At 44.5% G+C, this 13,061-nt stretch overlaps 1 protein-coding gene across 1 annotated transcript in view; it reads left to right on the forward strand.

Moving 5' to 3' along the window:
• Positions 1 to 7,219: 7,219 nt before the first annotated feature.
• TRHDE (thyrotropin releasing hormone degrading enzyme) overlaps positions 7,220 to 13,061 on the forward strand; it is a 207,427-nt gene continuing 201,585 nt past the window's right edge. The window contains exon 1 of the mRNA XM_027455444.3: positions 7,220 to 8,332. Within this exon, the coding sequence (XP_027311245.2) occupies positions 7,491 to 8,332 (842 nt within the window). The 5' untranslated portion in view covers positions 7,220 to 7,490. The remainder of the gene's footprint in view (positions 8,333 to 13,061) is intronic.

The raw sequence follows: 13,061 nt of genomic DNA on the forward strand, positions 1-13,061 counted from the left end.
ACAAGTGAGTGGTCAGATTAACACTTTTATAACAAGAAATCTACAGTCATCTCCGGCCAGGACTGCTCTGTAGGTAGGTGACATGAAACTTGCGACGTAATTAAATAGATGATATCAGACTAATTCTGAACCTTTCCAAACTGGACTCGCTATGATATTTTTATTCCTTCTGAGGTGTGTGCCAATACGATTAGTGCTATTAAGGGCAATAGGGGGCAGGAGTTTACTTTCAGAGAAATACTTAAAGTGGTACCAATATGTTAAGAAAAAAAATCCTTAAAGTGATTCTAAGGTATTTTTCTGTGAAGTGAGCAGTATTACTGAATACCTGGCAGTGTGCTCTGGGAGCCACCAAATAATTGGATGTGTTGTCAATGTATTTTGATGCTTCATGAAATTTAACAGACTTTGAAATCACCCTGAAAATCAAAGCGACTCACGTTTAGCTTGAAAGAGTGAAATATAGAATTAGAAGTGATTGTAAACATTGGTTAAAGTGTAAGTGCTGCTGATGCATTAGGAATAGTCCTGTCACTGGAAATAGTTCAGATTTTTTTTTTTTTAAGTCAATAATTTGTGTTCTACATTCAAAGTCCTTGTTCGATTTGCTCCCATTATTCACTGTATGAGGAAATAAAAGCATCTATTACTCAGGATCCCAGTAAAAGCAAACCCAGGCAAATTCTGGACAAGAGAAGCAGAAGCAAGCACTCCCGTCCAATTGGCCCAAACCTTCCACCTTGCTGTATTTCAGTCCTCTCTTTGTATGACACCCCTTGTCCAGAGAATGTTTAGGGTCAATCAGAATTTTGACTGAATGATCTTGTCGGCAGAAGTTTGTTTGTTTTACAGGTCATTACTTCTGAAGGACTGTTGCAAGATGTATTACCCTCAGGTGTTATATTTCTTCATTTCTTCCAAAATTGTCTGTTTTACACTTATCCAGGACAGCTGGCAAGTCACAGACCCCTAAGGTGTTTTGACTGAGGTGAAGATGAGTGTTCCTTACAATAACTCCGGAGGTCTGTATGGGCATGGTGGGGCTGAATGAATATGTTCACATACACACCTAGGGTCAGCAAAACACAAAAAGGAGCCTGAGGCAGGGCAAGGTGAAGTACAACCAGTACTCTTGCATAAGAAGGGACTCTCCAGCCAGGAGAACCACGAGGTGACTTCCATATTCTTTGCTCATCTGGAAAATGGGATACTGAAAGAAACAAAACAGTTCATCATGTTTATAATGATTTATAAAACACGAATAACTCTGAATGCATTGACACCTAACACCAGAATTATGAACATGTGTTACAGAGTTGAAGGGACAAAGAACTTACACACAGTTTTTATATATTTTTTAAATGTGTCTTAAAACATTTTTTAATTGAAATAAACCCTTAGGTTGGCATCTCCTGTGTTCCTTGTATTTTTTTTTTCAGTGAAAAGGTGCTGAACTAGAAGGTATGACATGATCTAGGTGGGGAAATGTTGGTTTGTAACATAATCTGGAATTTCTACAAATTCCTGTTTTCCCCTGAGACTAACTTCTTACCACTAATTGATTCCAATTAGCCAGTTTTAAGTGCAATCAGTGAAAGAAACAAACTTATTTCTACGCTCTGCACCCCGCTACTAGCAACATCTCTTTATTGAATTGGTAGAACTGAAATAGCTCGTAGTTGGAAAAAAAAATCAAGAAGCTGTGTTTAAAAGACTAAGAAAAAAAATTGTAAAGGAATTGAAATATACTTTAACTAAAACTTGCTAGTAGAGAATGAGGACATTTGTTTTCTGCCTTAAATTGCCGCTTAAATGAGGAAAAAGAAATGAATGGAAGAAAAAGAAGAATCAGTTGCTGAATAGACATGGGCAAATATGAAAACTGAACATCTGGGAAAAATAATGCATCTCAGTCACTTAATTTGGAAATTTAAAATACTATTCAATTCTCTTATGAAAGTAGATATTTTTATCCTAAGACTTTAGGTTTAAAAAATACAGAGTAAAATACCACAGAAGAGAATGGTGATGGTCTCTGATTTCAAAGAACAGAGAGAATGGGAAGCAGGACCTGGTCTCAGAGGCCTGCTGGTACATGGGCAACATTTCATCAATGCCTCCTCAGATGTTCCTTCCAACCTGAGAGGCAGCAGAAGAGCAAGAGGTGATGATAGAAAATTGAGGGAAGATCCAGGGTACTGAGGAGCCTGCCTACCTTCTGGTAAACTTCCAGCTTCTCGTTCTGTAGGATTTTATCCACAGCATAACACAGCACTGTGCCTTTTCCTGTTCTGACTGTTCCTTTACAAAGGGGAAAACAGAATTTGTCTAAGCTGAAGATGCATCTAGTCACCTGGTCATCTCTAATTATAAACTAAACATAAATACAGCTTAATGTCGCTATTCTGAAGTAAGAGCAGTTATTTATGCAAGCAGCATGAGGACAGTTAGGTTACAGCTGAAGCAGAGGAGAACAATGCAAGGAAAGCTCAATTTCTTGGTATGCTCAAGCCAGCACAAATCATCATGTTTCAGCTTGTTTTACTATCTGGTGCTATGGCTGTTTTGACTTTTAATTAGAAAGTCTTTCTCTTAGAATTTTTCTTAGCAGTAATATTTAAAGTAACAGAAGGTGTATTCACCAAGGCAATCAATACATTAAACTGTGCGTGTTACCGAAAATGTCCTCTGGAAAATAGCAAAGAGAACACATGAACGTAGGGCCATTGTCCCAGTTTGTCCCTTTTGGCCAACTTGCAAGCCTCAAGAGGACACAACAGTCCCCTGTTTGCAGCAGTGCTTCTTCAAGTAATTATGGATATGTTGCAAAGCCAACAGATTATAGGCAACATGTTGTGCCTTGAAAATTATCATTCCCTAGCTGCCACTTGGTCTTGAGCACAGCCACCTGGAATCTGGGTCTGCGAGAAGTGAGTAGTTCGTAATACTTTGGGAGGTCACCTTATGTGTTTTTGACCAACATGTTTGTAGACTGTGGAGTGTGGCCTGTTTTAGTACTTAAACAGAAGGGATGAAGAGCTGTGGGTAGCCTTGACATTGAAGTATGTGAGAAAAACCCAGCTATGACCACAGAAATGCCTGACTGAGGCTGAAAGGGTCAGCGGAGCACTGACTGATGGGGGCTGACTCTGTCTCTTTTCCCCTGTAACTCCTCTCTGTATATATTTCAGTGCATTTTTTTTTTCTGGACTTTGCACAGAAGGACTTTTTCTGGGCTCTTTACTGTTATTTTTTTATATATATTTTTTAATATTATTTTTGTGTTTGTGTGTGGGTCAGTAAGATAAAACTGTCTGTAAAACTTTCATATACCTGCAAGAATGAAGGATAGATCAACCAAGTCAAAAAGCAGAAGTTAGGCAGCCTCTGAAAGCTGTAATGTGCCGATCCTCTGTCTGGATGAACTGTACCCTGTTGCATGCTACACAATACAGTTGCTCATTTATAGAGCTTTTCTGCCGAGACTGTAAAGTACCATTGTGAATACCGAGTGGTGTCTGTGTGCAATCTTAACATAACATAAACCACAGCTTTATTGGGGTCCCTCGTCACCTCTTTGCTGGCCATAGTATAAACTGGTATAGAATTGGAAGCCGTATTGTCTGAAGTTTATCTGTGTTTCTTCTGATACTTGTCTGGGGAGGGCCATCTCCACAGCAATTCGGCTAAGGTGAGACATGCTCTTTTATTTTGTATGAGTAACTGAAACCCAATCCTATGAGCTCATAAAATGTGATTGCATACAAGATGTTGATGGCCTAGGGGAAGTTTTGAACAACTGGGAGTCATTATCAGGATTTTGCTGCAAAAATGATCCATGATCTGATGTGTTTTCCAGCACTCTACAGAAAGGCCAAAGGGACTGCAAGCTTCAGAGGCAGTACCCATGAAATCCATGTGTGTGCTTAAAACTGTGGACAAACAAAAAAACAAGAATCTTTCCCAAATGTACACAAATTGTTTCTTGGGCACCCCATACCTTTGTGATTGTGATTTCTCATCAAACTGGCTATCTATAGTAATCTGTACATGGCACTGCTTGTAGAGAGTAGCATTTGAGAACAAATTAATAAATTAATACCTCACTTGACCTGTATCTCATCTAGCTAAATTTTAGAAACCCATCATTACTAATATGAAGAAGAGGTTAATCTAGTAATGTGCAGTTTTAGAGTGATAGATGAGCTGAGGTACAAGGGTTATTTAGCACAGTAGCTCCTAGCAGCACCTTCTTATCATAAGTCTCCAGACCAACAAGGATCCCATGGGGTGGCTGAAAACCTCTTGATACTTTGAGTTATGGGACCAAACCTGGAAGTGGATATAAAGAGCCTTAACTCCTCTCACTTGTGCCTTGCTCCAGTATGTTGCCTGTGCTATTTTAACCTGACTTAAAAGGAATTAGCTGCATGGTTTCTTACTAGCATGCACCTTAAATCTTTTACATACCCTTTCTGACACTGGCCATTCAATTTATAGACCAATATTGTCAAAGCTGAGTTGTGTGACTGACTCCCTTAGCTGATTGTGGAAGATCTCAGCCCAGAGAGTTATGTATTTGTTATTTGTATATCAAGAAGGCCAGAATGATGTACCTGTGCTGTCACAGGCAGCCGCGCTTTCCTCTTTAGAAGTGTTGGAGCTGGCTAGCTAACAAGCACAGCCCAATTGTCCGGCACCAGAGCTCACTGCTTTGCTGAGAAGGCTTCACAAAACCTTAATCTGTGAGACTTGTAACTATTCAATTGTATTTAATTAAAAATATGATTACAAAATAGTTATAAATGACACTCAAACTATTCAATTTCATTCCGGTCTGCTTCTATTCTTGAAGCACATTTTTGCCTGAATGTCTCCCTGATGGGAACAAACACAACTTAAAACCCATTGCAGAAAGCGATAGAGGGAAACACTGCCTTTTCTACTCACGCCTGATACTGACAGCCTGCATACAAAATCTTAAAAGCACTCGGGCACTCCTTTTGTGCCTGCTTTTAGAGGGTTTAATGAAACATATAGAAACTGACATTTTAAAACCTGTAGCTTTGAATCTTATTTTGCAGTGTCAGTTTGTTTCTTTTTTCTTTTTATTTCTTTATTTTTTTTTTTCCAAATCACATAGCAATAGTTTCCTACCTTTCTGCTTCAAACTTCAGTCAACAAATAATGAAGGCTATTTTCAGATAATAAAACATTTCTATTCTTTGTCCTGTTATAACAGGTGGGCAGCTAAATAACACCACGGTAAATATGTGGGAATGCTAGTTATGGAGCAGTCTTGGCCCTCCTAGGACGTACAAAACTACTTAGCAAGTGTATCACAACATTTACGATCAAGACTACTTGAAATTATAAGCCTTTGTTAGAGCGTGCTGCACGATAAAAACAAAGGCTCAGATCCTTCCAGGGAGAGCAGCCCTATATATATTCCTGACTTAAACTGGTTTATGTGTCAGTAAATGATCATTCATATTCCGCAACAGCATGCAAAGTCAGATAACGTTTCCAAAAGACGTAGTAGATTTGGGGAAAACAGAGATCAGGCATTCCTTCGGGAAGTAAAATGGCTAATACAGCCCATTTCAGGAAACTGTGCAGATTTGCTTTGCTTATGAAAGAAAAGTAGGACTTTATTATTTTCTTCGCTATGGAAATTAAGGCCCCTCTTCTGCAAATCGTTATGTACACATTTAACTTGATGTACGGCATATATTCCATAGGACTGAGTGCCGCGGATAAACACATATGTAACTGTTTACAAGATTGGCGCTAAAGAGCTTCCAAAAAAAAAAAAAAAAAAAAAAAAGAGTTTTTGAAGTATGCAAGCAAAATAAGGAGAGCGGGGATGTTTTCAGACATTGATCTAGATCCCCGCTGTGTAGATTAATTCTGCGTTTTTGCAATTCCCAGATGCACAAGTCAGGGGGTGGGGGAGCGGGTGGAAGAAGTGGGCTCAGATTCAGTAAATCACTTTTCAGCAATTCACTTTCCCAGACTGGGGTTCACTCCTAGGACTTCTAAAGCCACGTGTCGGTGCATTCCCCCAGGCATTCTTAAATCCTCCCAGCCGAGAAGTGGGGTTCAGAACGGGCTGGAGGTGAGAAGCCCGTCCTGGGGCCGCAGAGTAAAGACGTGGGGATGCCTGCAAGTCCCAGCAAGCACTTAGGGACTGATTTTTCTCGGCATATTAATCCTATCGATTTGAGCGGAGTATTTAACCTTTTATTTTCGGCTCCATCCCCGCGTTAGCATGACAGCACTATTGTCGTCCAAACGTGTAGTCGGAGGCTCTTTATTAAGTCCTTATGAATCTGACACAGTGCCAGCCTCCGATATCCACGCGGGGAGCACAGCCCCGGGAAACCCCACGGCTCGGAGGGGCTGCAGCCGGCCGGCCCGTCCCCCAGCCCCCGTCCCTAGCCCACCTCCGGGCCCCCCCCCCCTCCTCCCCCCGCAGCCTCGGCGACCTCTCCGGGTGCCAAAGCGGAGAAAAGCCTCCTCTGTCCCCGTGTCTCCCCGGTCCCGGTGTCGCCCCCGTCCCGATGTCGCCCCCGCCTCCCGCCCCCGCCCGCTCCCCCGGGGCGCCGCCGTCACCGCCGGCAGCCGCTGAAGGCGAGGGGCGGCGGGGCTTGCCCGCCTCTCCCCCCTTCCCATCCCTTCCCTTCCCTCGCCTCTCCCCGGTGCCTATATATAGCTGCCTCTGCCCGAGCCAGCCGGGAGAGCGCTCTGTACCTGCAGGAGACAGAAAAGCCAAAATAAGAGCGGAGCGCCGAGGAGTGACTCTCCGGAGCCAGCCCCGCCAGGAGGAGGAGGAAGAGCAGGAGGAGGAGGACGGGGACAGGGACGGGCTCGGCGCCGCTGTCCGGTGCCGGGCGAGCCCCGCGGGGGCGACCCTCGCCCCCTCGCCCCCTGCCCGCCTCCCGGGGGCCCTGCGCGGCGGCGCGGGGCTCGCATGGCTCGGGCGCTGCCGGGGCCCGGCGCGGAGCCCGACCCCGGCCCCGGCGGCTCGGGGGGGCGCGGGGGGAGGAGAGCTCCCTGCGGGCGGCGGCGGCGGCGCTAGCGGGGGGGCCGGGGCGGCTGAGCCCTCCCCCTGGGCGCCGGGGTGCGCTCCCCGGCATGTGCTGAAGTGCCCCGCAGAAGCCGCACAAGTTGCAGGAGCGGCTCCGGCGGCCGGACGGCGGCGAGAGCCCGCGGCCGCCCCCTACCCCGCTGCCGACCCCGTCCCGTCCCCCCCGCATCCCCGTCCGGGGGTCATTTCCCGGCGGGGCTGCCGGCGGCGAGGGTGATGCGGCTCCTCGGGGAGGGGGTGAGGGAGTGAGCGAGAGGCGGTGCGCACCCCCCCCCTCCGGGCCGAGAACCCCCCCCTCCCGCCCCGGGCCGAGGAGCCCCCCCACCTCGGAGCCTCCCATGCCTTCGGGGCCCCCTCGGGGGGCGGCGGCCCCGCGGGAGGCGGGGGCGGCGCTGCCGTGATGGCCCTGGAGGAGAAGCGGGAGAAGCGGCCGCCCGTCACCCCCATGATGATCGAGGAGGAGGCCGCCCTGCGGAACGGCAGCCGGGGGCTGCCGCCGGGCCCCTGGGCCGAGGCTGCGGGGCCGAGACCCCGCACGACGGAGCGGCACATCGCCGTGCACAAGCGCCTGGTGCTGGGCTTCGCCGTCTCCATCCTGGCGCTGCTGGCCGTGACCATGGTGGCCGTGCTGCTCAGCGTCCGCTTCGAGGAGTGCGGCGCCGCCGCCGACGGCCCGCCGCGGGTCGGCGGCAACGGGAGCCTGGCCGGGGGGGCCCGCCCGCCGCCCCGAGCCGGGCAGCCCCCCGGCCGGCCCGAGCCCGAGGAGCAGGCGCGGGGCGGGGAGGCGACGGCGGCGGCGGCGGAGGAGGAGGAGGAGGAGGAGGAAGAGGAGGAGGAGGAGTGGCAGCGGCGGCGGCTGCTGCCTCCCTGGGCCCGGCCGCGGCTGCCGCGGCACCTGCGGCCGCTGCACTACAACCTGATGCTGAGCGCCTTCATGGAGAACTTCACCTTCTGCGGGGAGGTGAACGTGCAGCTGGAGGTGCGCAACGCCAGCCGCTACATCGTGCTGCACGCCCACCGCATGCACATCGAGGCGGTCCGCGTGGCCGAGGACAAGCTGGCCGGCGCCGTGCGGGTGGCCCGCTCCTTCCTCTACCCCCAGACCCAGGTCCTCGTCGTCGTCCTCAACCGCAGCCTGGAGGTGCAGCGGAGTTACAACCTCAAGATCATCTACAACGCCCTCATCGAGAACGAGCTGCTCGGTTTCTTCCGCAGCTCCTACGTCCTGCACGGCGAGAGGAGGTGAGGGGGGACCGGAGGGGGGCGTGAGGAACTTGGGCCGGCGCTAGGACCCGGCGGCTGCTGGGGGCGGTGGGTGGCTGAGCGCCCCTCTCAGTGCTCTTTACTTCAATACTTACAGAAACAAGGCGGTGGGGTGGGATTTCGCATGCCACGGACCGATTGGATCCGCTTGGTGCAGCTGAGCCGCTGTAGGTTTGCAGGCAGTGGCGGAGCAAAGCCGGGCAGTGCCACCTGGTGCAGGTGGCACCGGGCACGGTCCTGAGCCGTGTCCGAGGGTGCTGAGGCAGCGGGGTCACCTCCTGAGCTCTTGTCACGGCGGGCAGGTCACTGGGGAAGCCCCCGTTAAGGCAGGCAGGCAGACAGCCTTTATATAAAAGGAAAAAAAAAGTTTTCTAACTGCTGTCAAACTTTGTGAAACAAAGGATGGGATGGGTTCTTGATCGTCGTGTCAGCGTTTGTTCTTTTAGATTTAGTTTCTTTTTATAATCTGTCCTTTCCTGAAACATCCGTGCAGTGACAGGTTCTCTCCCAGTTCTGTACTTCCTGCAAAGTTAAGAATTTATGCTTGGAAGAATAGGGAAAAAAAAAAAAAAAGTAAGTCAGGCAGAAAAAGCAAGCTCCCCAGCTCAAATCTACAGCCCTTGGATTAAAACATGCCTTTGTCACTGTGATTATTGACAGTTTTAAACACTCTGATGGGGGATTTGAGAACGAGATTGGAGTTATTTGTGTGATGTGTCACTGCAGTGAAATGAAATGAAAAATTGGTGAAGTATGGCTGTGGGAGAAAGTGCAGACAAAATACCTTTTGTCACTGAGGAGTTAGTGAGTGGGTAATCAGAAGTTTTAACAGACCCGTATGGAAACAGGCAAATCGGAAAACAAGACTGGTAACAGCAGGGGGTATAATTCACTTTCCAAAACCAAGAAGTTATCTAACTGTTAGCATTCCTGAGCATCTTAACTTTATGTGGAAGTAGTTGAACTGCCAAGTTGCTGCTGCAGTGACATTTCCCCAAAGTTACCGCACTGTACTTCCATGCCAATGCTCCAGTTACGATTTAAAAAAAAAAAAAAAAAGTTTTTTTTTTAGAGTCATCAAGAGAGTTTAAGGCACAAGGGTGGAAGGCAACAGTCGAACGTGCTTCCCAGTGGTTCTTGTGTAACTTTTCAGGTATAAATAATTTTGTCCTTAATACACTCGAATAAAGTCATATTGGGCAAGATCCTTACCTTATGTAAGGCGGCATTGTTATCCTGAAATCTCTGGCAGTTTTTCCTTACAGCAGCTCACACTTCTTTCAGTAAAATGCTGTTTATAAAACTGTAATCAGTTCATGGTTACAGTTTCAGGTGTTTAATAGAAATACCGTTTTTCTTTTTGAACTGTCACAGGCTTAATAACAATGACTCACTGTGATATAAAATAAATAATACACATTCTAAACCATGAAACTTCTTTGTTCACAGTGTGCTCTTGCAGTGCAGCAATTTGCATTTTGATTAATAACCCATTTTTTATGTAATGCATATAACCATTTGTAGCCCTTAAATGTGGAGAGTTTCTGCTGTGATAGACAGAAAGACTCCTCTCATGCCCTCAGGGACCCTGATATTCCAGCAGAACTTTAGCTTTTTGACATCTTCATATTCGATTAAAATACAACAATATTGTTGGAGTAGTGGTTGCTGTGAAAGGGTCTTAAACTTTGTTTTCAACTTTTCTTGTACATGAGGAGTAAATAACTGGTTAACTGTGAGCCTTCACAATCATAGTAATGCCTTCACTTTATAATTTTTTTTGGTGAAATTAGTTCATTTACTGTGCTATTCATAGGTGAAACTCTTAATTTAGCCTTAGATGTTCATAGTAGTATCTATTTTCTTACTGAAAACTTTAGTACTCTAATTGAAAAGTGAAACACAAGTGATGAGCTACAAACTTATTTTGCATTATGTGCCAGAATTACTATTACTGAATCAACAAACATTTAATACAGATACTGTAGCGTACCATAATAATATGCACACATAATTTAAATGAATATCAAACTTTGACATAAATGAAAAAGAAAGAAAAACTTACATCATTCAGACAAAACAAACAGACATATTCTTCCATCTTATAACAACTAAGATGTCAAAATAGATAGGTTGTTGAGGAAACACACGTCTTCCTTTAATAGATGAGGTAGAATTAAAATACCTGCAAATTACTGCCGTGGGTATGCTGAGAAGAGAGACTGCAAGGCTGTCATTCCCAGAGGTACAACTTTTTATGGTGATATTTTGGGGAATTGGAGATAAAAATGTCAGTGCCCAGAGAAGTATGTAGAGACCTGAATGAATTACTCAACCTGCTCTTCACTTGCAGTGTGGTATAGTTTTGCTTGGTTTTCCTCCTAATGCAGAGAGAAATAGATAAGCACCGACTATTTTATTTTAGACACGCATGACAGCTTAGTCTTTGCGAAGCAGTTTTTAACTTTCTGCTTGTTTTACTTTATGGCACAACAAGCAAATCAATATTTGATAGTAATGCACATGTTATAAATATCACAGTTATTGGTAGCTGGTGTATTTTTAGTATGAAATATTGACTGCCCGATGTTTGCCCAGTTACGTCTATCTGGATATATGCATCTATCTGTGTGAAGACAGAAGTTGCAGAGTTTACCAGGTTTTATTACTGTGGTGTAGAGATTATATCAATGGCCTAACTCATAACAAAACTACTGATACAGTCTCCAAAAAGTGGAAGAAAAATACTCCTTTTTTTTGGGAGTATCTGTATTTATACAGTAGTCCCAAAGTATGCATTTACATGTTTGTCTGAGCTCATTAAAATTGTTAATTGCAGAGGAAAGTTCATCATTCTTGCTTTATTAATAACAGGCAGGTACAGTTTTCCATGCTCACTTGAAGCTACTGTTGACTCCTAGCTGCTCAGAGTGTGCCTAGAATGCAGAATCAGGTCCACTTGAAATACTTTGCATATAAATTAAGTTGCTTTGCTTCATTTAATTGGCTGATTTGGCTTTGTTGCACTAGTGTAAATCCACTGATAATAATGGATTTTTTTTTTTTTTTTTGATTAACACTGGAATACCTGGCATCAACTTTTTACCATATATTTAGCAACCTTATGCAGAATTATGATTTGTCTCATTAAAAAATGTGGGTTAGTTAAAAGAATACGACATGCTGAATTCCTTCAGTAGTTACTAACCAAGTAAGGCTTTTTGTTTTAGACAAAAGACCAATGGTAAAACCTTCAATGGTGGAAAAAAAAAAATTATGCTTGAAAAAGAAAATTAGCCCTCTGAAAGAGGTGATCATTTCACCAAGAAATGATCTGGTTCTATCAGGCATAGATGTGCTATAGCGAGATAAGAGCAACATTTCAAGACATTTATTTCTTCATTGTTTTTATAAAAGAATGTTACTAAATATTTATTAAACCCAAGAAGTTTTAGGAAAAAAATAGATATTTTGTTTTCCTTAAAAGTTGCCTATTGTTTTTTCTCCCTCAGTGTTTGGGAGTATTGTAATGGAGATTAATGCCTATGGACTAATTAATAATAGGTCCCACCATTTTCATTTTATCAAACATATCCACCTGTCCTCTTCCTCCAGAGGAATAACAGATGATTAATCAACCTCTAAAATTCTGACAAATGTTTACCAGGTATCTAAAATTGCATGGTTATTTTTGCTGACGGAACCTTGAAAATGGAGACATGATTCAATACCTCTCAAAAAGCCTACATACTTGCGCTTACGCAGTTAGGTCATAGTCATTTTCTTGTCCTGTGTGCCTCCAGAAAATATTCCCATTGAACCCCATTGTTCTACCTTTTAAGTGTAGCTCCTTGTTTCTGCAAAGAGATCATCCCACATGGATTTTCTCTGAACGGTGTAAATTTGGAGAAAATCTCTACCCACAAATGTTCTTCTTCCATATCTGGATTAATATATGCTTAGTTCCGAAGCAAACAGTTGCAGATTTTTTTTTTTTATTCTTTCTTTTGGTCAAACTAAAGCTTTCCCATTCTATACAATGGTATAATAAATGCTTTTGACTTCTTTGGAGATCTTTTCATGATTTAACCCATTAACTAACAACATGTATATTTTCTTCATAAAGAAAATAACTACACATAACTACAAAAGAAAAGCACATCTGGAAAAAAGGTTAAACTACTTTGTGCTTTTTTTAATCATTTGTTTATATGTGTAATTTTGCAAAGGTCCCAGAATACTTTTCCTGGACATGCACAGTAACATTAGTGCTGTATCACAGTGTGTCTCAGACCTGCATGCAACCAGTAAAGAAGCAATCAGCAGTGGAAAACAACGACCCTCTTGAGTATGTGATGTGGTCATAAGTTGTAATGTCCAAAGAAAGGCAAAGTGTGCTGTCAGTGTCTCGGGGCAGAGTGAGCCCCCTGAAGGCTCCTAAATTCTGGCTTTAACTGAGGACTGTGCTTACTTGTTCTGCATTGTGTGACCAATATTGGCCAAGTTTTTTTTCACACACAGAACAGAATTGCTGTGAGAACCCAAAGTTTCATATGAGGCGGAGGATTATTCATTATTCATCAGGGTGCTGCCTGCAAATTTCCTACAAATTTGTAGGCTGTTACTTTATATTGATTGTGTTACAGTACAGGTAGTAAGAATTCATGCTAAGAAATGCTACAACGACAAAGCAGTGTTCAAACACTCT

This window comes from Anas platyrhynchos, chromosome 1 (genome assembly GCF_047663525.1).
Source record: "Anas platyrhynchos isolate ZD024472 breed Pekin duck chromosome 1, IASCAAS_PekinDuck_T2T, whole genome shotgun sequence".
In the NCBI taxonomy this organism is placed as follows: Eukaryota; Metazoa; Chordata; class Aves; order Anseriformes; family Anatidae; genus Anas; species Anas platyrhynchos.